This window comes from Gavia stellata, chromosome 24, assembly GCF_030936135.1.
Source record: "Gavia stellata isolate bGavSte3 chromosome 24, bGavSte3.hap2, whole genome shotgun sequence".
NCBI classification, from domain to species: domain Eukaryota; kingdom Metazoa; phylum Chordata; class Aves; order Gaviiformes; family Gaviidae; genus Gavia; species Gavia stellata.
Genome location: NC_082617.1, coordinates 8,360,336 through 8,386,520, shown reverse-complemented (window position 1 = coordinate 8,386,520; position 26,185 = coordinate 8,360,336). Strand labels below are relative to the sequence as shown.

The 26,185-nt window shown below is 38.0% G+C and overlaps 1 protein-coding gene across 2 annotated transcripts in view; it reads left to right on the top strand.

Moving 5' to 3' along the window:
• The window catches only part of MED27 (mediator complex subunit 27), a 93,984-nt gene that overhangs the window by 20,165 nt on the left and 47,634 nt on the right, over positions 1-26,185 (top strand). For both annotated transcript variants that reach the window (XM_059828863.1, XM_059828862.1), the window contains exon 3: positions 16,545-16,675. In XM_059828863.1, the coding sequence (XP_059684846.1) occupies positions 16,545-16,675 (131 nt within the window). The remainder of the gene's footprint in view (positions 1-16,544; positions 16,676-26,185) is intronic.

The window sequence follows — 26,185 nt, the reverse complement described above, 5'->3', positions numbered from 1 at the left end:
GTAGATGTTGGTGTATTTATATACAACAAATTGCACTTCTCTCATCTTGAACAGGATTTATGGTATAATTTGCATTCCAGAAGTTGTTGCAGCCTCATAGGGAAACACTTGGATTTCGGGAAACACTTGGATTTCAGGAAACACTGATAGGTAATGCTATTGAGTAAACAATACCTGGAGATTGCTTTAATCAAACTCCTGAACTATGGAAGGTTTGGATACAGAAAATATTTCAGAGGCATGGAGAGCTGATGCTTTGGCGAAAGTTTCCTGGCTCTAAACCATATTGTAAAACTGCATGCTGAGGCCTTTCGTTTCCCCTGCCTTATACCAGCATCAGCAATTGTGTCAGTGAGTTTTGATTTAAGAAAAATAATAGACGTTTTCTACAGTAAAACACTTGTTTTAATGGATGTTTTTTAAAATTAAAATAGTCTTGCTGCTAAAACAGAGAATATGTCAGCATAATCTATAGCTGAATACCATCACCTGTCATGGTGTGCAGGGCAAGATGATACTTCCTCTGTTAACTCCAGCTACTGACCTTGCCCTTGGAACAACCTGGTTTATTGTAGGAAAGTTGCAGAGGAAGAAGACTTTTATCCTTGGCTTTAAACCTACGTTTTGATCTGTGCTCTGATTCCCTAGAAGGCATATATATATATTTTCAGAGGTTCCTGTGGCCAAAGAGTTTATAATGATTTGGCCTTTCTGAAAAGTTGCAGGTTAGATTTTTAGATTATTAAAAGTCCTCGCATGACTGATATATTACTTAGTCATGATGGCCTTGAAATGTAATGCTTGAAGAAAACAAGTTAGTTTGAGCTCCTTATGCATTTGTCGAAGTCCTTCACCTGTTCTTCATGTGTTTATGTGTGCATGCGCCCTGCAAGTCCATTGCCTCTGAGTATGTCCTCAAGGTCTGAAACAGGGCTTCCATTTGAAACCAGCCAGCTGCTTGTCTGCTCCAGCATGTAGTTGCAAACTTCCCTTGGCAAGTTTTTGGTTTTCTTCTACAAGTTAAATAAGTCTGCCAGAAAGAAAAACAAAAAATAAAACCCCCATATCTTGGTAATGCTGTCCAATTGCAGTCTGTGCCATCTCCATGGTTTTGAGACTTCACTCTGCAGCTTGCACTCAGCACACTTTTATTTAAAGCAGAGCTAAAAGTAGAACTAAATAGCTGACGTTCATAGTCGTACGGTATGATGCAGAATTACTGGGAGGGGGACGAGACAGAAAGAGGAATGCTGCTGGTGCCAGGTGGATTAGGCTCATTTATTTGCACAGAACTGTGCAGGACTGTCCAAAAACCTCTAAACTGGACCATGTTTTATCAAGGAATATAAGCTAACTGTAATAGGAAGTTCTGTTTTGTTTTACTCTTGTTTACTTTTGTTTTGGTTTATACCTTGAAATGATGCAATTCAGTTGCTGTGGCTGTTGCAACAACCAGACAAACTATCGCTACTACGTTGTTGCAGCATCCTTGTGCCGATTGCTTTTCATGGAGCCATCTCCATATTGCAGAGCCATCTGTTTTCCTTACTGTCCAAGCATTAGGCTCAGTAGTATAAATTACTAACTGCTCTGTGGCTTTCAATTGTTCCTTTTTGTTTAGTGTGCCAGCAGCAAGTCTTCAGCTCTTTCAGCACTATTTATAAGTTTTCCTTGCTCTTTTTTTTAATGCCTCAGGCAAAAACTTTAGTTGAGTGAATTGTCGGTCATTCGTGTTGCTGAGTTACTGGCTTGATAAAATAAACTTTGGGAGGTAGGTAGGTAGTGTCCTCATTTACAAAAGATTTTGTAGCTAGAGAAGTGATAGAAACAAGTTAAAAAATCATGGTTTGTGAAAAGCAGTATTTTGCTTCTCCACTGCCCCAGTTTCCTTAAATGCACACCAGTTTGTCATATTGCTGATGGTATGATCTCATACAGAAAGATCCTTTTCGGCTGTGTAAGTACGTGCACTGCAGAAGAGTTAAGGATATGTTTGGAAAACTTTATGCTGAATTTATCAGCCTGTGTCTGTTTCAAAACCTAAGTGTAATGTAACAATTGTGTAGTTTTTTAATGTAATTTCCTTGTCTATCTTTAAAACCAAAAAGATGCAGGTTTGGTTTTTTTCTTATATGTATAATATGTTTTTACATTCTTAATTCATTGTTCTGGCTAAACTAGTCACTTCCGATAGTTCTCTGATGTTCTGTACCCACCGTAGCTGCAGCGATGGCACCGTGGTGTGCTAGGCTCCTTAGGGTGTTTGCTTCTGGGCAGCTCAAAACTGTTGGAGGAGAAGAGGTTGCTTTGGTTTTTGAGGTGCAAAAGGTAAGAATAAGTGAGAATATAGTGTACAGCATTTTGTGGCGGTTCAGGACTGGCAGGTTTTGGATGGTGGCAGACCATGTATATTGGATGCATCGTGATTTTATGGGAAGCAGTTGATAAGATGAGGTAGATACCAGTTCATAATAGGGTGGTACTGAAATTTTGGTACAATAGAAACTGTGTGTAGGGCAGTTGGTGCCGTCCCCCTAAGTCAGCTGAACTTTGGTGTTTTCCAGCCCAGGTTAGAGGAGTGGTTTTGATAATATGCCATAAAATGAATTGAACAGCAAGGAAAACACTTCTTCCCGCTCTGTATTTCAGATACAATGTCAGACAGCTCAAATCTAGCTGAAGGCTTTGAGTCTCCATAGCATCTGAAGTCTTGTAAGCTGCTGCTATTTCGGTCAGGCTGTGAGGTGCGGCAGTGAGGAGCGTTGTACAGGGCAGCCTCTGCCACGGCATGCCATGCCATGGGGCAGTTCTGCTGTTTGCTGTGGGCTCCCTTCTGGGGAGTTGTAAGCTGGGTGGTAGAGGTGCAGGGAAGGAGAACCTCCTCAGAGCCTCCCCAGCTTTTTTCAGGACACTAAGTAATATTGTGGTGCCTTTTTGTTTGTTCATTTTTCTTTTTCTTGGTAATGGGAAACATTCAGAGAAAGAGAGAAAAAGGCCAGTAGAGTCCATTTGTTCTGACCAGTATATCCTTGGGGTTTGTAGGCAGCATGGTCTTCAGTAGAGAAGGGTGAAGTAGTTGAAATAATCACAGAAGTTTGTCTTATGGTTTGAGGCAGGAAACACAGCTCTTGGACAGAGGAAGCTGTATAGAAGAATTTTCTATTCCAATCCAATGTTATTACCTTGCTTGTAGCACTGTGGTCATTACTGCTCTTAATTTACCTTCCAGTAAATATGCCAGATAAGCCACCGTGGCTAGCCACATTAACTTTCTATTTATTTTTCTTATGATGGCCACCTGAAGCAGTAGATTGATGTCTGCAATTTTTACTTCATTAATAATGAATTCCCCAAAGCAGCGAGAGGAGTGTCTGTTTACTTGGTGCCTTAAACTGGGGTACTGATGAACTGCTGGTTTTTGATCTGGTAAGATTTTCTTCATGATTATCAAGATACAGCAATAAGGTATGTCCAGATTTAGATGAGGAGCTGGACTCTCTGTGAGTTAGATGGTAGGCATTTAAGTGGTAATTGGGTTATTGAAGAGTGCCTGCAAGACAGCCGATGCATGAAAAGTCAAATGTATGTCAGCCTCCTTTTGAAATCCATAAGAATTAATCATTTAGGTTTTCCTGTGGTTTTAACTGTGCCCCACAGCAACTTAAAAATGGCTCAGTCTCCAAGTCTTAAAACTCTTCTGATAACATCAGTGCAAATTCCTAGCTAAATAAAGAATCTGTAGTGTTTATCATTTCCAAAAGCATTTTTCAAATTCTATTGTGCAATTTGTGTTAGGAGTACCATAGGGCTTGTGTGGGTGGGGACATCTTGTGCTGAATACAGTGACAGCTGCAAGTCTAGTCTTCAGAAACCTGGGTTTGGCCCCGAGTATCATTCTTTTTCCCCTCTATTCCTATTTTGAGTCCAGTAAAGAGAAGCATATGTTTTCTTGCATCAGCTACGTTGGTGTTACCTTGTGAAGCATGACAAGGTCATGTGTTTGTATGGCAAAAGAGGGAATCCTAAATTGTGTTTGAGCTGTCTTAGACCTGCTTTTTTTCCCCGTGATGCATTAAAGATTTCCGTGATATACATGGTTAAATTCCATTCATGTAGGTATGTGTGTGGTGGTTCTACATTGCTGCTTCTGAAATTGGTACTGTTATATTCTTAATATTGCAGATCATGTCAAGAAGTTGTCTTGCATTTTATATAGAACATAAGAAGGTTTGCCTACCCCATATGAAAATCTCAAATTGGAACTGAAGAAGCTATAAAAATTTAAAAGGGACAAGGTCAGCCTGAAAATTGTGTATCTTAAAAAGCAGAAAAATAATCTATTTTTAACAACAAACTTCCTTACCTGTTAGTACCTGTACTAATAACATTTTCAGTTATTAAAGCTTGAAAATGGCTTTAAGCATTATTTTAATGTAAAGCTACTTAGTTACCAGTCTACGTCTTAGTCTATGTGCCTGTTAATTTTGGGTTTTCTAGTTGAGAGACATGAGAACTGACCAAAAGCATTTGGGTTCCTAGGCTCCTTCTGTGTGATCAAACAAGTTCAATTTATTTCACTCAGAAATGAAAAGAGAATGGATGACTCACTTGCTTTGTACCAACATCTTTATTGAAGGGGGAAAAAGTGGGTAAGAGGGTTCTTCATTATAGCAAGCAAAGACAAAAAAACCGTCAGTAATTGACAATAACAGTTTAACAAATTCAGACTAAAACTGAGGTGCATGGTTTAAACACTTGTGGTAATTAAACACTGGAACCAGTGGAGAGGAATAGTATGGGACTTGCCTCCCTTGAAAGACTTGAAAGGTGAGCACATGCATATTCTTTTTTTCCTAACTACATTGGCTAAATTTTAAACACAAAAGTAACTTGAATTAGGGAAGAGGCAAGACTAAATGTTCACAAAGGTTATTTTAGATTGACTTAATATTTCCTAGGAAGCTTGTGGAAGGGATTGACTCCAGTTGTCCAGGCTCTTAACCATAATGTAACTTTTTTTAATTTTTTTTCTTTGCCTGTGCTGTGATCACTCACTATATACCTTCTAATTTGAGGACTCAAAATGAGAAGGGTCTGTATCCATGAGAACATACTGTCCTCGAGAGCATAGAATTTAATTTGGAAGTTCAGAATCTCTGTTTTTAACTTACTTTCAGAGAATAGCTGGCAAGATACGCTTCAGTTCCAATTAGTGGCTGATCAAGACAGAAAGTAACGGTGAATGGCTACCGACTAATCTTTTATTTCAAGTGATAGAAGTGGGGCTAGAGATTCCAACCTTGCCATGACCTGGCTTAAAGCCTTTTCTGGCTGCTTTGAATACTTGCTGAGCACCCAACTGCAGTTATTGTCTATAGGAGATCTACTACAAATATAGTAAGTAGTAAAAACATTTAGTGTTCTTAAAAATCTGAGATTCCTCAGATCCACACCCAGTGTGAGTGGAATAAGAATTGTGAAGGTAAATTTAACAGCATTTGTAAAGAAGCAAGATAAAGCAGGAGAATATAGAAGACATCTGAGAAGATAAGTGTGGACGTTGTGTGAAATACTGTAAATAACATTCTGTGCGTGAAAACGGGTGCTGAATAACTGCCTCTTCATCCATGCGATCCTGCAGACTGTGGTAACTTGAGGTCCTTTGGAAAGAAGCGCGTAATCAAAGTCTGAATCCTTACGACAAGCAGACTAATTTAGATTGCATAGGCAATATGAATTCAAGCATTTCCTAATTACCAAATTCTTCATTTGTAACCTTGACCGTTTTAATATAACTTTTTTAACATATATAACAATACATGAAAAAAACACTACTTTTCTCCTCCTGTATGTTAGCCTTTGAATGTGAAATGTTTCTTGGGTCAGCACAAAAGCTCAGAGCTCACTGTAAGCGGTGTGTTACAAATACCTAGATAGATACAGTGAAAAGCTTTCGGAGGGGCTTTCTTCCTTTTCGTTCCAGTGAGAGAGGGGTAAGTAAAATAATTGATGTGCCCTGTTAGCTGTCGACCAAGTTTCATGTGGCATGTCTTTCCTTTGGCATGCATATAGCAGCAGCACATTTTAGCACCTCGCCTACAGCATCCACCTCCTGACAGCAAAACTTGCCAATAGAAAAGCATTCAGCACTTCATTATTTCTACAACCTGAGTGCATTTGCAAATTAATTGATGTGTGGGAGGAAAGGCATCTGCTATTGTAGAAGACCTTAACTATTGCAGCAAAACTAGAAATAAACTGGTTAGCTGTGGTGAGCTAATATGCTGTTGCAGGTGTTGAAGCCTCTAAAGTGGCATCTTTTCCATTTTTCTTCTGCCTTTGGTTTTATTTTTTTAAAAAGCAAACCAAACTGCTCACTGAATTGTGAACATGGAAACATACAGCATGATAAAGATAATACCATATATAATTATATATGGGTAGTTAGCAAGTAGTTTCATATTTCTTGCTGGCTCAGCACCAAAAGAGAGTTTTAATTAGGCCTGTAATGAATGACTGGGAGCATTTTAAAGGCTATTAATCTTGTGGTGTAATTGAATTAATTATAATATCATTATAAGCTCCCACTAAAATAATATGAAGTGTATTCCATTTGTTTTACTCCTAAAGATATTTCTGAGGTTCCCCGGCTTCATCTGAAGTACTTGTACTGGAAGTTTTCAACACTGACAGAGGAAACTGTAAAACTGCTTTATGTGCCATTCCATCGAACGTTTCTGTTCGGTGCATCGTCCTGTTCCCGGTCTCGGGCTCTCTGAGCTGCTGCTTTACCCGTAAACTGTGGGTAGCTTCTTGCAATAGAGAGTGTCTTTTCTAGCTTTCATTGCACAGTGTAGTATTTCCTTGTTTTTCTGGTTTCTGATCAGTTAGCTTACCCGAGCGCGGCAGATGAGAGTAAGAATATGTGATCTATTTTCAGAAATAAAGATTACAGCAGCTTTCGAACTGTTACTCTTTGTGCTGTGGTAAAAAAATGTGTAGCAAAAGAGGTGTTTTTGCAAAGCATATGGCTTTTACACTAGTTCAGACTACAGTAAGTTTTGGATTTGGTTGTAAAACATCTCTGTGCTTTTTGCACTCTCTAGTCAGAGTGTGACATCTTCAACAGATGGACAGATAAACTTTCCATAATCCATGTCTTTCCTTTCAGAAGAGGAGATGAGATTCTCATTTGTAAAAGTTGTTGAGGAAAACCTCATCTGTATAAGTCTGTTGTATGCTTAGGTGTCGGGGTGTGAAAATTTGATGGATACGCAGCTAAGCACTGGAGTTAGTGGTATTTTTGGGGCTGTCTTTTTGCAGATGCAAAGTCAGCCCTGCTTTTGTACGTACCTCAAGCCTTATTAGAGCATTTGCTTTATCTATTTTCAGAACCGTGTGCTTAATCGTGGAACAAGCATGTTACTCAAATCCACCTTCTCCCTGTTTTGGCTGATACACTGTCTTGTTTGGTTTCTGTAACCCTATATTATGAGGATTGTTTTCGTTTGGTATTTTTAAATTCTACAGTCAAGAGTTGTTTCCAACTTTAATTAACCCTGCTGGGATGGTAGAACTGCCTTTTTTTCTTTTGGTAGCTTTGCTGGTCGCACTTCTGTATTTTCCGTCCTCTTGACTATTACAGATTTTGTAAAAAGTTTAGAAATGCCAGCTTGTGATGTATGGGCCTCTTTAAAATTTCTTTGATTTATGTGCACTGTGCTGAAAAAAAGCAGAGGAAGCATATTATTCTGGAAAAAATGTTGCCAGGCTTCAGTTTTTTCAGTCTTAGTTAAAAGCTACACTTTTATCAATCAAACCTGATAGATTCTTTTTTCATTCCTAAAAACATTCATAACTTAACTCTTTGAAGTCTAAAGAAATAATTTGACTAAGACTTTTATAAAGGTCCATATTTTGGATATCTAACTAGAAATATATTTTAAACTGATTTTTCAAAAGTTGGCTCTTTCATGCATTACAGCTTGGTCATCTAAAAGTAGAGACATTCAAAAATCACTAAGGGTAGGGGAGGTATTTATTTTTTTTAAATGAAGTTTGGCCATATGTTGCTATTATCAATAGTGCATTGCACAAACTGATGTAGTAGAGCACGTTTTGGTCTCTAGCAGTATGGAGTAAGATGATTTCTCTACCTTGGATACAAATGACAAGGATTGAAGATTTATGATTATCCAGCTTCTCATGTTATGTATCCTAATTAAATGCAGAGAGCTAATTTTTCTGAAATCTCGTGTTCTGTTTAAGACAAAATTCCTGAAAGTCCATGTTGTAAGGCACAAATGACTATTCTGAAGGGTTTTTTTTAAAAAAAAAAAGATAATTGAGTTTTAATTAAAAGTTCTTGGTTAATGCATAATATTGTTGTAGCTGGAGAAAGCTTTCAGTGAAACTTTTCTGAGAAGGAAGAGCTCACACTGCTGCTAGTGATTGGCAGGATTGCTCTGTCTCCCAAAAGTCAATGGGAGCTTGAAAACAGGATTCACATATATATCATTAATTTTTGAACACTGAAAACTTGAGTAAGGGCAGAAAAGCTCTTTTTTAATTGCCTTGGGGGTGGGGGGCGGGGGGAGTTTCAGGTTTTGTTGTCCGTTACATTTCAGCATTCTGCTTGCAAGTACAGTGGTTGTGGTCATCTTTTCCAACAACTATTCTAGAGATGTCAATTCAGTGTTGAATGCAATATGTTTTAAAGGGGAGAAGATGAGTGACCTGTATCGGTTGCTCTTACTTGTGTATGAATGCTTTCTGTCAGTTACTTTATACTGTTGTGGAAAGAGCATAAGTTAATCCCATCATGAATATTCTGAAGCTATAGTAGGGATATTCTTAGGGAAATAGGGCACATAAATTCTGTTCAGGATCTGATTGTCCTGCTTCAAGCTTTAATTGGTTGTCCTTGCTAGGAGGCTGGAAATTAGCATTCCCAGCAGCATTGCTTTGGGATGCCTGCTAGATGTACAGAAAGAGGATATTAGCAGAAGTAAGCATTCAAGGAAGAATTCTCTCCTAATTTGGCAAATTCAGCTCGAACAGTTTAAACCGTATTCATGCAACCCCTTGTGCTGGCACGGTAGTGTGATAACCTCTAGTAGAAGAGAGTGGTGATGTCTGGTATAGCTTTGCAGAGTGGATCCATCTGCCCACAGCATGCCTGCATCAGGATGAACTGCATGCTGGTGTTCTGATCTTTGAGTACAACTTCCCCTTCAGGAAGGCCACAAGAGACTGAGTAAAGCCAGGTTTCCGTATGAAAGACCCACGACTAGGCTAATAGCTACTGTCTGACACTCAGTATGAGTATTTGCTAGTCTAAATATATTGTGCATTTTAATTATTGTGCGAATGACCAAAGCTAAGGAAAGGCATTTAACAGAAGTTAAAATAATTAAATTCAATGAGTTAAGAAAAGATTTAGCAGCACAAGTACCAGCCGCGGTCATTACTGCTACATTGCTTATCCACTAACGGATTTCCCTCTCATCTGTTCTTCGACTGTCTTTTTCCCCTTTGTCTGGTGCAACTGGACTAGTTGGATTTACATAATGCACCTTATGACTGCACCTTGTAGACATTTTATTGAAGAAGAGTATTCATTTCTTTATTTGTCTGAAAAGTAGTTTGTTTGCTATAGTGGTAAAGCCCGGCCACAGTGCTGCAAATCATGGCGTGCTGCTAGACAATTTGAACAGTGTTTCTGTAGCTGATTCCAGCCCTTTATTCTACCACTCACTTTTAAAGTACCTTCACATTTCTTATATAAGCACCCGAGCATCTTCCTGGCACCGAGGCAGCAGGCCATTCTTTATACTGACATAGCTGCCACCTGAGCCCCTGTCACCAAAGATTTAGTCTAGGGCTTTGGAAAAGATTAATTTTAGCACGAGAGCAGTGTCTTCAGTTCAAAGTTCTGGTGGCTGTTTAAGGGAGCACAGCAGCACTGGGGGAAGGTACTAATTGTGTCCTTACTCAGTCTTGAGTTTTAATGATGACTTTTCCCCGCTACAGATTATTTGTCCTATGCAAAGATAATACTTTTGTCAAAACGGAATTTAGATTTTCTGTCACACATTGATCAAGTGCACTTCTTGAGTCTTTAGACTTTAATGAAATCCATTAAATGAACACACAAGTGTGAATATATCACATAGAGTGACACTAAGACCATTTCCGTATTAGTGGACAACTTCTGTTCTCACTACTACCCTTGAGCTCAGGGTTACTTGAAAATACTACTGTTTGGTAGTGCAAATGGTTTTATTTTGTCATTTAGATGCAGAACACAATGTAATAATTTTACTCTGCTTTTTGTGATTCTGTCATGTGTCTGGGTTGTAGTTGCATATCCAATGAAATGCCAGTTCATTTAGTTACCTTTCAGGACATACATATATCTCTTCAAGCCCTTCAGAGCACCCGGAAGTACTTATAAACATCTTAAGCATAAAATACAGTTATTCTTCTGAAGAGATAAATAAGGTAGTGTGTAGCCCCAGATTATGATTGCTCTGCCTCTTTATTAATTTCAAATAGTAGTTCTCTTTAAACCTCAGAGCCTGTTGCTGTGTAGTGTCCCTTTGTGTTGACATTATCCAAAAAGCAAGACTATATCACTGATGTAACTACTAAATGGATTCCAGGATACTTGTAAAAAAAAACTGGCGGAGGAGTAGTGGCTTTTGCAGAGACTTAGAACAGTGCAGATAATTTTATTGGCAGCAAGGATGCAGATGCTGAAGTTTTGACCAATTCCTTGAAGAAAGTGCCACCAGATTTGCTATCTCTGCATGGTAAAAAGCCAAAGACTTGCAAGCAGTATTGGAGTGAGGAAACATTGATGCAGTCATTCATCAGCAGAACTTCAATGTTTTTGAAAGAAAAGTATGGGAAGAACACACTTTAAGGCTGAAATCTGACATTAATTAAAACAGCGCTCTCAGCAAAAATAGGAATTCAAAGACAATGGAATAAAAGATGTAGCGAAGACAAGACATTAAAAGAAACAGGGATATGTATCAATGAATTTCCTACTGTTGTATCTTTATATATATATATGTATAAATGTCTAAACTTGTTTTTCAACTCACTAGCCTTGGGAGGGAGGAGGAGAGACCTAAGGGAAGAGCAAGATGGCACGTGCAGGTAGATGTCCTCAGAATGCTTCGTATCTCCTGGTTTATTGACCAGGGTGAGGCAATGGCACTGTGCATCTCAATGCAATGCAAATAAGAGCCGTTGTGTGCGAGAGTTTTCCAATATAAGTGCAAGCTCATTAGTTTCACGGTTTAGTTGGATCAGGGTGTTTAGCAATAACTTTTGTACAGGGATTTTAAAAATAATTAAATGGGGGTAGCATTTGTTCCCATCATGGAAAGGTATTTGTTGCTTAAATATTCTTGTAAACTAGAAGGTATTTGGGGAGCCTAAATGATTTAAAAAAATAGAACAAGTCCTAATTAAATTGTAAACTAGAGCAAAGGCTCAATGTCTAGCTTTCCTATTAATTGAAAAGCCTGCAACCCAGTTCCACAAGAGGAAAACCAATGAGTAAGTAAATTGGAGACTGTTCTTTTGGTTTATTGATGCTGTTTTGGCCAAGTCAAGGATTCAGCTATCCTAAAATGATCAAACATTGTTTGGAGAAAAAGAGAATTTCCAAACCGGCCTCATTAGAGAGAGAGAGAAGCTTAAAAATATCAATTAAGGTAGTGTAATTTCTCTCTTGCCTACTTTAGTCTGCAGAGATGAAACTGTGGGAGTGTCCTGCTTGCTTGCTCATTGCTCTCTTGAAAAGAACGACTAGAGTTTTATCATAATAGACAAATCCCTTGTTAGCTGCAAGGGAGAAATAATTTAATGATGAGGGGCAAAGTACTGTGCATGTTAAAAGGAAGCAAATGTGCATGCATTCACCAGTATTACAGTGAACTCAGAAAATTCCATGATGGTCAAGCATCTGTCAGCCACTTCTGTAAAACTCAGTTTCTTGGAGGAATGGAAATAAACTTTTTTAATATTACCTGTATCTGAAAATGTTTTTCTGTTTATGTATGTGGTCTGTAAGTATTTACATGGGAATGGAAAAAAATACTGCAGGGGCTAATGTGATCACAAAGAAAAGTCATTCTTGTGGTTTCACTTTTTAAAGAAAAACTATTGGTGCTTAAAAAGCTTTAAATAATAGTAAGATGCAAATTTAATGTGCAACTGTGAGTTGACGTGATCAATTGTAAATGCTCTAAGTGATTGGTGTGTGTCGTCCCCCCCCCTTACCTTCTTCCTGCCCAACCAATTTTTGCAACTTTAAATGGCCTTATAAGTAAGCGGAGTGTAATGACTTGTTTGGTCAGCAGTCAGCACACACAAAATCTCCAGCCCATGAATTATGTAAACAAAAGACCTTTAGACCCAGCATGATTCTAATGATGAAGCTTTAATTTTAAAAGTTTTAAATTAGCACTGTGTACAAGTTTGTAGTTTCATAACATAAACTGTAGAGTAATCTATAGGCCAAAATATAATTTGTCACGATACGGTCAGTACATCTCTATTGGACGAGAGGCCTTACTGCATTCTTCTGGTTTAAGCCCTTTGGCTGTACCAGAAGTTCTCTGTCTGCTCCAAACCTTAAAGATCATCTGCAGAAGACAGTGTGACCTTTCAGGGGGATGGAGGGGTTCTTTTTGTTTGTTTCGATTGTTTTAGGGGGTGCATTGCCTTCTTTCTGATGAGAGTCAGCAGGGCAGAATAAATAAAAGACACTATGTGAATAATTTCTAAAAAAAATAAATTAATGCTTTCAGAACTAAATCCAGTCTGTATTTCTCTAATGAACTATTTAGACAGAGAACGTGCATGTGAAAGCCAAAGACATCTTATGTGGATGAAGAAAGTGCCCTCCTTATGATTACAACTGTGAGAAAAGTGACTCCAAAGCGCTATCTCTGTTATGATGTATTTCACTTTATGAGGAAGATTGAGAGCTGTTAATATATGAATGTAGTTTTCATATACTCAGGAACACTGTGAAAATGTGAATTATGGCACCTGTAAAACATTAGTGATGATTTTTTCTTCTAGAAAATATAGGCCATGTTGCCATTAACATAGAAAAATAATGAATTTCAAAAATAATGAAAATTAAAAATAATCCAAGTTCTGTTTTTATTTACCTTTGGGTAAAGCTTTTGTATGTATTGAACTGTTATTTTCAGTACTTTTCCTACATCCCTGAGAACCAGAGTATCTTTTGATTTTTAAAATGTGGAATTCACACGTCTACTTGGAACCACAGTTTTAGGGAAGATATCAGCTATCATGAGACTCATCATAAAACTGTACAAGTTGGCACTGGTGTATATCCTAGCTGCTAAGTGTTATAAATTGATTTTTTTTTTCATAGTTGTTGTTTATGTCTTAGTTTTCTGAAATAGATTTTACGTTTCATCTGCATGTATTGGGGGAAAAAAGATCAATCTTGTTGAAATTTTACGGAGGAATATTTCATTAGGAGGTAAAGAGCTTAGCTTCACATAAACTGGTTGGAATTCCCCAAAGCTGAAAGGCATGGATGCTTGCTGTAACAAAGCCTCTGAATGATAGGGAATTTCTTAGTGACTGATGAAGAAACAATCTGCGATACTACCTAGCGCTGCACCAATACTCAAGTTCAGTGAGCATTTAGCGTATTTTGTGGAGAAAGCTATTGCTGTTCACTGTTCTGCTGGTTTAAATGAGCACAGTTGTCAAATGCAGATGGAAGGTCGTTGGGGATACACTTACAGAAGGCAGTCGTGACCATCCACAAGTGCCCAACTTTTGGCTGCGTTGGGTTGCAGGGTCTCTTAGACCTGCGTGGACCACCCCTCTGTAGGCACTGCCCGAAACACACACAGACTCTGCCGGGTCAACCCAAAGGCTCGTGTAGCCCCATATGTCATCTCCAGCAGTAGCTATAAGCACATAGCTGTATACAATGTTCTCCCCAATGTTCTTCTAGTCATCAGTAGTCTCTGGCTCAGGGACTTCTTGAGCTAAATGTGGTTTCTGTGTGGTTTTTTTAACCCTCAAAGGGTTTGTGTCCCATGAGCTCATCTCAGCTTCCCTGCATGAGCCTTTTAGCACCCATAATATCCTCTGACAGTACACGTCATGTGGCTTCCCTACAGTGAAGAGAGCATGTTACGAAATGGCGTTCTTTTGTTAGTGAACAAAAATTTTGAGGGGATTGGTACGTTTTTAGCTGAGATTTGCTGTCATGGCCGATGCTGGCAGACAAAAGTATTTATTTTGCAAGAGGAAAAATGAACTGAATGGGATGTTTATTATCCATCAGGACCGTTGAATCTCCTGGCTATAGTTTTGGTGCTAGTGGTACTGCTTTGGCACTATTTTCAGTCTTGTTTCTGTTCCTCAGAACAAATGATAAAGAAACAATTTCCCAATCTCTTCAGTGAATACCCCTGTGCCCCCAAAAAGGAATGCATTCTGTGCAATATAGTATGTGATACTTTAATAATGTATAAATCAAGTTGGACAGAAGCTGCCTGTCAGTTTTATTAACTTTGACCTTTTCTCCCATTATAAGGATGGTTTGGTGAATATTTAATGGCCCTTATAGATTTTGACAGTTGGATCTGCATTCCTGGGAGCAAAGGTAGAATATAAAGAAATACTTATAATTAGTAAAAATAGCTTAATCACTGGGAGTGAGCCTTCAAGGACAGAATTGTTTTTTAGAATATATTTATTTTTAATTTGTTTTTTTAATGTCTGACCACTAAACGTCAGACTAGCTGGAAGGTTATGAAATGTTTTTAAAAGGTTGCATTTAAAATTACTCTATGATTAGCACCTGTGATTACCTCCATCTCTGAGCAAGTGTCCAAATGATGTTATTTACTTGAAATACCTGTCAGTGTCATTCTGCACAGTGAACGTAAGTGAATGGTGTCAACAGCACAAAAGGGCTAAAGGAGGGCTGTTCGTAATAAAATGCAAGAAGAGGGAAAAAGCGTGTTCTTGGAGTCAGAGGGCTCTTCTGCCAGAGCTGTCTTTCCCTTTAATTCCCTGCATATTGCCCTCACTGCAAATTCTCGTAGTAAAGATTGAAAACTAAGTCCCTGACACTTTGAAACATTGCCTTTCAAACCTGTACTGTCCATTGCTTTCATTGATTTTTTTTGGTTTTTTTTTTCCTTTCAGAAATCTGTTGAAGAAAAACAAATTTGAGCAAAATTCATTGGTCTAAGCGGAGCTTTTGGGGCAATACAATCCTCCCCTTCCCTGGGGGAGCGCGGTTCTCTTCCCATTAGGAATGCGATGTGTCTTCATGTTGTGCCACGGCTGAGATCACGTGGCAAAGCAGCCAAGTAAATCAGGAGCCTGTTAAAAAGCCTTATGGATGCTCTGAGCATTGACATTTGAGTCAAATTGGCTCACGGGAGAGCTTCACTCATTTTAATAGCCATTTTCAAGTAGATCACTTTACCAAGCTTTGTTTCCCTCAGTTTCAGTTAGTACCCTGCAGAATAACTTTGCCCAAGACCGCTTTATTTTCCAAACATATTTAAGTCATGGTTTCCTACCTATAACCTTTTCTTATATGCAGATCATGGGATTAGAGTTGTTAACGTGTTAAACAGTTCACCTTTTTCAGAACAAATCTTTAGACGATTTAATGAACACACTGATGTGGGAACTAGAATGATGAAGGAAATTGCATTTGTCTGACACTGACTCTTGAGCTTTTTTCCCACCCAATTCTCTTCTCAAATGGGAAACTAAGAATGTTAATTGAAAGTGTTTTGAGGTGAGCTTGTAACTTGTTGCGCTTGAGGCTGGTTTCAGGACAGACGCAGCACTATAGTTGTTCTTAAATCTGCGAGCAGTGGGAATGCGCTCATAATCTTGCAGATTCATGTTGTGTCCTTCATAAATTTGTCTTTCGCTGGCAAGTAAAATAAAAGGTTAGAGGAGAAAGCTACTGAACATGAGTATTTCTGTTGCAATGCTATGGAGATGTGCTAGCAGGTATTTTAAAGGCTAGCTTTTTCTTTACAGTGGTAGAAACTTTGTGAATGTTTTGTGTTTTTACATTTAAGAAAAAAAGGTGAGTGCTGTTTCTAAAAAGCTGGTTTATATAGTGAAAGAGTTGCATCTTTCTTCCTCATATCTTCTTCCAAAAAGTAAGAATGCTTGATCCCTTGAGAGGAGAAACAGTTTTAACATTTAAAAGCAAGCCCAAGTTTCAAGAGAGTTAGGGCTTGAGAGAAAGTCTTTGATTCATCGTCTTACTTGCCCTATAGCATGATTTCCTTATAATACCTATTTCACATCACACTTTTTTTATATGCTTTTGTTCGTATCGTCTTCCATCCAAGCAATATATATGAAATACCATACATTAACTTACTGACTGGCTGTAATTTGAATCGGATGGTACATATAGTAGAGGTCTGACACAGATAGAGTACTGCAGTGTTGTGTATTTTAATATATATTGTCTTTTTATTATCCAGTTGCAGTACCATGCCGGGCTAGCATCTGGCCTTTTGAATCAGCAGTCTTTGAAACGTTCAGCCAACCAGATGGGAGTATCTGCAAAACGCCGACCAAAAGCCCAGCCAACAACTCTTGTCTTACCTCCTCAGTAAGTAATGGAATATTCTGAAGAGTTTGCATGGTAGGGGGGGATTTTATTTTGTTTTATTGAAATTATTATTTTTTAAAAAATCATCATAATAGCAGCTTTGTGTTTGCATTTTTGTTTCATACACGATGAATTATTCTTGTTGGATGGGTGCGGTACCCTATGGAAACAATATTTTGTTTCTTCTGTTTATGGAGGCACTGTGACAACAGAAGAGTTGCAAGGGTTCTTCTTTGTAGCAGGTCATAGAAGTTTTTGCAACACGAGATTGTCATTGAGGAATGATGTTCCCCTGATTAGTATGACTTGGAGCTTCAAGTAGGACTTTTTTGAAGGTCCTAAAACGCTGAAGCCAAAAAGTCTTTGGTGTGAGTACTTTCTTGACAAACGTCTGTTCTGAGTCCATCTGTTCACCATATGTTAATTTTGCATTGGATCTAAACCTCTTTTACAGGTGACAAGCAATTATGAGGACACTTAGAAACTGTTTGAGGACATAGAGTATCAACACTTTTAGGCAGTCTGTGTACTGATGCCAAAACCACAGAGGTGTCCACAACTAAGCTTATGAATTAATAAACTGCTTAAAATATTTAGTTACATATAAGAAAAGGATTATTATGTAGAAAATGAAATGCTGAGCAATTATTCATTGTATTGAGCATCCTTGTAGTTTGTGGAAACTGCCTGCTTTTTTTCGCAGAACAAGAGTCACTGGTGTATAAACATGATGCTACTAAAAACTTCATACTTGTAGTAATAAGTCCCTGTTGTCACCAGAGTCCACAGGCCTAAGTTGATGAAAGACCCAAAGGAAGCTTAGAGTTTTTTCCTTATGAAAAGAGAAAACAATCAGAGTCAACAGAGCTTTCCCCTTGTATATTACCTTTAAAGGGCTGCTAATTCAAGAATCCGTAGAATGTTCTGTTGTTTTACCGATACATCAGATGAAGAAGAAAGGTTAGAAGGGTAGCTCTATCAGAACTACAGGTTTGAAAACCAGATGTTGTTTCTCTTATATCCGTGAACGAACAGGGGTATATTGTGACAAACTGGCTAATTAGATTTCTTCCTTTGTTGGGGTATCAGGTTTATCAGGAGCTTAAAATGGACTTCTCCAAGAAGTCTGTAAACTAGAGTACTGTGATACCAGTTGTCACAGTTTTTATTCAGAGCTCTTAAAATATTTTGGGGTTTGTTTTTTTTTGTTTTTAATCATGGCTTTTCCAGATACTAGAAATACATATAGTGAGAGAGAAAGAGCTAGCTTCTATTTTTGCATAGAAAAGTCTGTAGTTAAACAGTTGCAGCTGTATAAATCTTAATATGAGGTATGTAATATCCACATTTAAAAGTACTGTATGTCTTTTTATCTGCAGGTGATTTTTCTTTCAATAGTGCATTTACCTAGAATTTGCAGATAGAATGAAATTTTAGTGTGGTAGCTGAACTTTAGCTAGTAGTTGAATTACATTTCAGTATCTTATCACCACTTCCAGCATTATTCACAGGGAAAATATGTTTATGCTGAGCTGGCCCTTTATCTGTCCCTGGTTTCCTTCCCTCTGGCTTCTCTTTGACCTTTCCATATTTGTCCTTATTTGCTATCTTAGTGTGTCTTAAGAAGAGAATAATAATTATATTAAGTCAAATCAACTACCTGTTGAGCTCAATATCATGTCTCCAACACAGGGCAGAAGCGGATTATGAAAAGACTTATGAAAATAGGTTTATGAAAGGTATTAAAAAAAGTATGGCAAATGGATTTTAATATCTTGATTTTGCTGTAGTTTTCATGCAAATAATGATGAATCATGCTGTGATTTTTTTTTTTTTCCTTTCTCATCATTCTCTATAAAATGCAAAAGAAGAAAACATCCAGGTGCAAAACTACATATCTCCTTGAAAGGGCATACTGCATGCTAATTTTCCCATGGCAATTCAGGGATTTTTTTTTTAACTTTATCGATTAGTTAAGAAAGGGGTAACTATTTCTTTGTCTTTTTTTGCTTTGGTGTGTGCTATTAAAATTAAGTTCAATGACAAGTCTTTGGGCTGAGTAACAATGTGTCAAGTATATATTAAGTGTTGTTCAGAGCAACTGTATTATCTGGAGCTTTTCTTAAACATAAGTGGTTAAAAATGGCTATACGCCAAAATGTCATTTTAGGATAGCAGATTGGAGCAAATAGCAACACTGCAGGAATCCTTTTCAGCCAGCAAAGGAGTGCAGGAAACACTGTTGCTCAGGAGGTAACGTAGGTGATGATTTGGACAAAGAATCTTCTAAAAACTGTTTTATTTTTATGCAGATTTTGCATATGTATAGTTTGGTATTAAGCATGTCTTAATGTGAGTTAAAGGTAGCATTAGGGAGCATATTACTGATCTATTTATGTTCCTGTTCCTTGAAGAAACTGCATGGGTAACTTTTGCTATTGCACATTACATTCTTAATAGCAATGATGCCAGCTGAGTTTGCTAATCCATATTGTTAATATTTACTGCTATGGTAAGACTTGAGTTTTATTCCACAGACTGAACCAAATGGTGTCTTATCTCATAAGGGTGGTGATACAACACTTGATTCTTGTGCTGTGTCAACTCATTGTTGAGCCCTTAGTCTTTCTCCCTGCTCTGTTTTTTCTTCTCATTTCCTCTCCAAAATGACTTTTTAAGAAGAAAGAAAAAACCCCAACAAACAAAAACACCCACCCCCCCCACCCCCCCCAACCAAACAAAAAACCTCAACCTAAAATCTTCTCAGCCTGTCTTGGAAACTCAGCCATCTTTTCCTACTTTATGCTCACAGAAGGAGCTGGAGAAAGGGTTTCACTAATGGCAAAGCTGATTGTTGGTGGGCTTCTGGTTTGGAGGCGAGAAGCTCTAGTTTTTCACTAGTAGATACCTGAAGCAGCAGCAGCAATTTTGAATCACAAAGGTATTTTTAAAAATGGAAGGTCTCTGTCCTGTGCAACACCTACCAGGAAAATTTTCATTTTCTCGCTGTTTTCATTATCTGAGGACTTCTAAGGGTGCCGAACAGTTTTGAAGAGAGGCCTTTTGTTGTTAAGTTTTGCTTTTCGGTATTGGTTTTCACTGGCTCTGAAAGTGCAAGAAGGAATAGTAGATTGATATGCATCTCATTTCTAGCCAAACGTATCCGTATGAGAAAATGACTAACTGCTGGCTTCTTTCTCTCCCTGCTTTGTCCCTCCTTCTGTCTTCTATTAACAAGACATCTCCTTGTACTTGCTAATAGATGCGTTCCCTCACATGCTTCTCATCTGGCTGCTGGTTTCTTCCTTCTGTTAAAGAATCTCAAAGCAGTGTTTGCTGAAGTGCTGAAAGCTGTCAGCTCCTTCCAAGTGACTAGGGAAGCATATACATGCAACTCTTCAGAAAACCAGGATGGCTTCTTCTGGTTTGAAATAAATAAATATGATAAGAAATAATGGCTCTCAGTTTTTTCTTTCCTCTTGAAATGGAGTAATTGACAGTTAATTAATCTTATGTTATTTTGCTTGGCACCACATTTCAAAAGCAAATTCCCAGTTATGAAGCTGTCTCCATGACCCTGTGGGAGCAGAACGCCGTGCCCCAAAGAGTCTGGGGTAGCTGAGAGCAATGAGCCCACGGAGGTGTAGTCCCTGCCGGTGGCCCACCCTGCTGAGAGCCCAACCGGCTCTGGTATGTCACTGTCTAGCTGGAAAATCACAGCAGCAAGTTGCTGTGAGATGAGGAGAAAGAAAGAAAAGAGGAAGCATAGGGTGTTGACTGTATTCTTGCAGCTGTGTTCGTTGGCACACACAAGAGGGTCAGTTAGTTTTAATGGGAATTTTTAGGGGTCTCAGCTGAAAACCTTGTGACTTTGATAGCTCTGTTGTGTGGGGCTTTCTCAGTGCTCCCAGATTAATCATCTGTCTTCTCTGTCTGGAAGGAAATTGCCAGAACAAGAACTTGCTCACCACAGAAGGTACTGAGACTCTTGCCCTTTATGGTGCCTTTTAGGGTCATTTGTTGTGACATTGCGGGTTTGGGGAAATAAGCACACTATAAACAATAAACAAGTGGAAGTCTGGTTCTTGTTTGACAACTTTGGGCTCAGTGGACAGATAGGCTTGAGTAAAAGAGAGTCCAATTTTTTTGTTTTAGGGCTCTTCAACTTGTCTTGTAAGTCTCTTGTGCTCTGATGTACACCCTAACCTGACAGTGAAACCGTTGTAATAGATTGAGTAAAAAATCTCTGTGAATTTGTACTCTATTGCTAGGAGCAGACCAGAAGAGTTACTTTTCCTTTATTTAAAAAAAAAAAAGGCAGCACTGCCCATGATACTGTTCTAGATAAATGAGCAACAAAAAGCTGTAAAGGTAATTTTTCTTTTAGGAGATAATAAGAACTGGAGGATAGAGTGCTGGGCAGAGACTCAGGAGGGCCAGGTTGTTTCTGCCACTTGTTTTGGGTGAGATGGAGGAGGTCTCTATTCTGCTCTCTAGACCTCAGAATCCATCTGGATTCTTCTTCTAGAGAAGATGGATATATTCAAAAGAAGTCCATAGCATAGTTTCATAGCATTAATGCCCTATCAGTTTTAATGATTCTGTCATATAAGCAGTACTGTAAGGTTCTACTGTATTTGTTCAAGAGCTTTCTTCAGGACACACAAGTTGAGTCTTGCGGAAGGAATTTAATTTAAAATAGTCAGTGACGTAGTATTAAAAAAAAAAAATTGCTATTTTTAATAGTTAACTGAAAGGTGTGTGTGTATACATAAACTATACACCCAGTCATCAGATGTGCCAGAATAAATTATTTGGAACTTAACTTGTATAATTTATATCATTTTTACATTAAGAAAAATCCTGGTGAGCCCTTTGCCAAGAGTTTTTGGAGGAAAGGTTTTTTCAACATTTTGTTTTATAAACAGCATCTAATTGCTTCCTAGGTTCAGGGATTTTCATTAAGAAAGAAAGAGGCAGATTATTCTAAAGATAATGGCAAAGCATGCTTAAGCCAATAAATGTTCACAGGTTTTGTATTTTTTAAGGCCGTATGTTTCAATTATGCTTAGCTAGTCTGACCTCACTGTGTTATAGAGGTCTGAAATCCCAGTCAGGGTTTCATACTTGGAAACCAAGAATCCAATGTACTGGTTAAGTGTGACATCTGGTATATAGGCTGTGGGGAATGTGGTTATTTAACATGCAAGTGTTGTTCTGCAATAATCCCATTCAGTATTATGAGCTGTACTCTAACATTTGGGCCTTTTAGAAGTATTCAAGAGTAAAAGAACAAAGTGCCTGGCTGCATTTTCCTTTTTGGGAAAAGTCATCAGAAGTTCTTTGTGCAGTTCTAAAATTCTTCTTTCCCCCCACTGGCAAAGCTGCATTAAGTATCAATATTCATTAAATACCACAGAGATGATAATGTAATAAAGCAATAATCCTCAGGCCCACATCTATACTTCTCTCCAGAAGAGTTGAGGTTGAGAATATAATTAAAGATTAAAACTCTGTTTGCATTCTGGAACATGGAGATATCTTTTTGTACATGATGGGGAATTGTATTAATAAGGAAGAGATCAGTTTCCAATAACTTTCAATACTAGGAGCTCATTTAATATCCCTGTTCATGTTTAAGTTTCTCACGGTATTCCTTTAGCTTGACTTTAGCAAGACAGTGCAACAGGAACTGTAAAAGAGCATGTTGCTGAAATACATGACCCTTTTGCTCTGCAAATTAATCCCTTTTTATATGAAGAAAAAAGATTAAAAATTAGTTCTTTATATTGTAAGACTAATATTTACATGTGTAGGTTTAATTACTTTGCAGCCATGTACCATGTAAATTGAACATTAATTTTAGTATTTGGTACCTTGTGCACAGTTTGGATCACATTGTTGGACTGTTTTCTTTTTAGTAAATTGATGAACACCTGTTCTGCAGATGTTTTGTGAAGCTGTTTTAGTGTAAGTTGCAGTGTATTGCCGTACCGTGAGATTGCATTTATCCCTAACTGATTTTAGTCTGTTCAGAGTTTAGTTGCACATCTTGCAGGATCTTTTGATACTCAAGTCTCTATTTCACCTGGTTCAACTAAATAGAAAGTCTCTAAAACTTTCTATATTGTACTTCATCAGCTTGTTAAATAACTATTACTTTCCCTTAAAGAATCTTAGCCAATTGGTTCTTGGCTCTTTTTTTTTTCTGCCCATGTGTATGGTTTTGTTGTATATGGTCAACCTTTGTTAAATACTACTTTGTCTTGCTTTTTAATAAGCTCCATAATCTTGCACAGAAGGTCCAAAATACTGGCTTTCCCCCCTCAAATATTGGTATTTTAACTACCAGAGCTAATCTAGCTAGGTAGAGTACTAGTTCTTAGTAACCTCTGGTGAAAAGGATTGTGCTCATTAAACAGGTGGTTTTGTGAGCATTTGTCCATTCCCTAGAGGAAAATCTATTTCAATTATAAAGTCCAGGCTGTGCATTTCAGGGGTTGGTATTCTGTTCTTTTCTAAATTGTGGTGGAGGGGTATGATGTAGCGATGCTGTTGCATGGTATGCATTGCCCTAAAATTTTTCAGATTAATGGAAGTAGTGTATGTATAGTATTCAGTTTCTTTAAAGAAAGACTACAGAATAATAGGAACCTATTCAAATTGCTGCCTACAACACTGCTTCAGAGAATAGCAACGTCCCCAAGTGAATTTTTTCAAACTGTGTAGAGTATAATAGAGAATAAGGAGTAAACAGGAAACCATTATTTTGACAGCTTTGCTACAGGAAGATAAGTGCTGAGAAATCCAGATCATAATGAATTTCAGCAGCTATTGAAAATATGATAGTTCCAAGTTATTTTAAGATACAGCCATGTTTTGGTTTTTGTTTTGGATTTTTCTTCAGGTTTCCCTTCTGCCTACCAAGCAGAGATGACAGCAGTTGCTTTTAGACAAGTTGTTTTACAGAAATGAGACTGGACCCTGTTAGAGAAAGAGTACACCTTTGGTTTTAACCAAAGTGAGACCCTTGGGTATTTCTAGTTTCCTTAAATACAGTAAGTATTAAAATTGTATCCTAGGGCATAGGAGGAAAAGTTATAATTACATAATCCTAATGTCTTCATGTTCTTCTCAACAGTGTTTCCCCACCACTGAAAGCTCAGAAATCTGCTTGTCTGCATTACTACAGAGTACGTTGCCACCATAGTATTAGAAATTCTGATTTAGTTACCCTTAAACTCAATGGCAATGTTTAATAGATGGCGTGGAGCTGATCTGGTTCTTTTCAGATTCAGTGGCCAGGACACTCCGATCCCAAAGCTGGGGAAGCATCTGCCATGATGGAACCCATATTATATTACAAATTACGAGGGAAAATTCCCCGGTGATAATACATCGTTAAACTTTATTGGACTGAGTTTTGTCAAGAGAACAGCTGTGCATGTGGGTGTCACATTGTTCTTTCTGCTTTTCAAAAGTAATGAGTTGACTAGTCCGTGTCATTTGGATGAAAGATGATTCTAAGCTTTTAAAGAGAGGGTTTTTTTTTTTTCCTAATAGCCCGTGTCAACAGTGGTGACAAGTGGTTCGTAGACCTCAGTATCTGGCTGTTCCCAGATGCAGAGAGGTGCTGGGCCTACTGTTGCTTTATCCTGTTTCTCTTTGTGTGTTTTGTTTAAATACTGGGGGGAAAAAGCAGTCTGCTATAAATGTAATAGCAATCTGCCTCTTTTAGTTATGTGGTATTTCCTGTTTAGCACTCAATTTAACTGGAAAGAAAAAAATCCAAAGTACTGTTTTGATTCATGAGGGGCTTTATTAGACAACTCCGATGAGATCAAATCCAATAACTTACCGGGGATATAACATTGATTAGTCATCTTACTATTTGTAGCCAAAGACACTTTACCAAGCTCTGCTCCAAAAAAGAGAGAAAGGGGTAATCCAGTTAAACTTTCAATTTCAGTGTAAGAGGTAAATTTTAAAGTAAGGTGCTGTTAATTTGTTTTATGTCTCTGCTTTGTTTTCACTGCTATTCACTTGAGTTCTCTATCATGTTAACTTTGGAACTATATGTGTGTTTTGTAACCTGTTTAGATACCAAAGATACAGAAGGCAGGCAGATGATTCCCGCCCCCCCCCCCCCCCCCTTCTTTCTTTCCCTGTTTGGTCTGTGGGGCTCTTGAGGTCAGTTGATAGTCCTTTTCTGTGCTTTATTAAGGATGTGTGTGGTTTCTTTAGTTAGGGACAATTTTGAATAGTGGACCAACAGAGATTTAATGAGAATCTGACACCTGAGGAAAAAATGTGATCTGCTTTTAAAGTTTGTAGATGATAAAAATGTACAATAGCACTTAGTCCTACAACAGAGAGCTGCTGGGACCCATAGCCTACTTCTGCATCTCTGACTTCGGAATTTTTGTATGGCTTATTGTAATACAATATAAATCAAATTATCTTTTACACTGTAAACTTGATCACTCCAACAGTATTAAACCAGCATTCGGACGATAGGAGAAACCCTCTTACAGTGTTAATATTGTGGATTTTCATTTTATGTTTGTCTCCAATCAGTAGAAGTGTTGGGGCCCCAGAGAGAGCGGTATGACTTGAGTTGGGTAGGATCCAAACTAGACCCTTATACTGATAAGAGGAAGCAGTTCCATAATAAACTGTTGTGGTTTTTAGCAGATTTGGTCCCAGTACATATGACATGAGGAGGCGCTTCCCTGCTCTGTGCCCTCCTGCAGCAGTCAGTAGGTGGGTCATGAGGTGACTTCTGTGGAAGCTCACTAAGTGTTCCCAGAGGTCTAGTAGTCCTCTGGGTGCCCTCCACGTGGCTTGGGTACAAAATGACTTTGTGTGGAAGTTTTTTGGGGTTTTGTTTTGATTTTTTTTGTAACAGCTGCTATTCTTGACTCTGGTGATGCTTGGTAACTCAGTCCTGAGTCAACACCTTTGCTGTTCTGTGCATCTTTAGAAATGATTATTTTAAAAATTTTAATCTTGGTCTAATCTCCTACTATGTTGATATATCTGACAGCAGGGGTTTGTGTAATAATCTTCTTTGTTTTGTTATACCAGATCAATGCATTTTTTGGCTATAGTTATATGCTGAATTTCATTTCATTCCATTAAGTACTATACAGCTGTGTATTTTCTTACAAAGTAATTACAAAAAACCAGCAGGCATTGATCAACACAGATTGTCCAAAGAAAAGCTTTTGACTAAAACCAAATGTTCCTTATGATTTTCATTAACAGGATAATAATTTCTATCCATACAAGTACAAGAGACAAGGATCTTGGATGCTGCTTCAGCCCTAGTAAATTGCTGAAACATCCGTTAGTTGTGTTGTAAAACTTTACAGTGTATTTTAACGCTGAGGAAAAATCTGTTTTATTTATTCGCTTTTCAACACATATTCTAACCAACCACTGTGGAAAGAGACTGCATGTAATTAAGATCTCATCATTTCTTTACAGCGTGTAGAGCTTCACTTACTA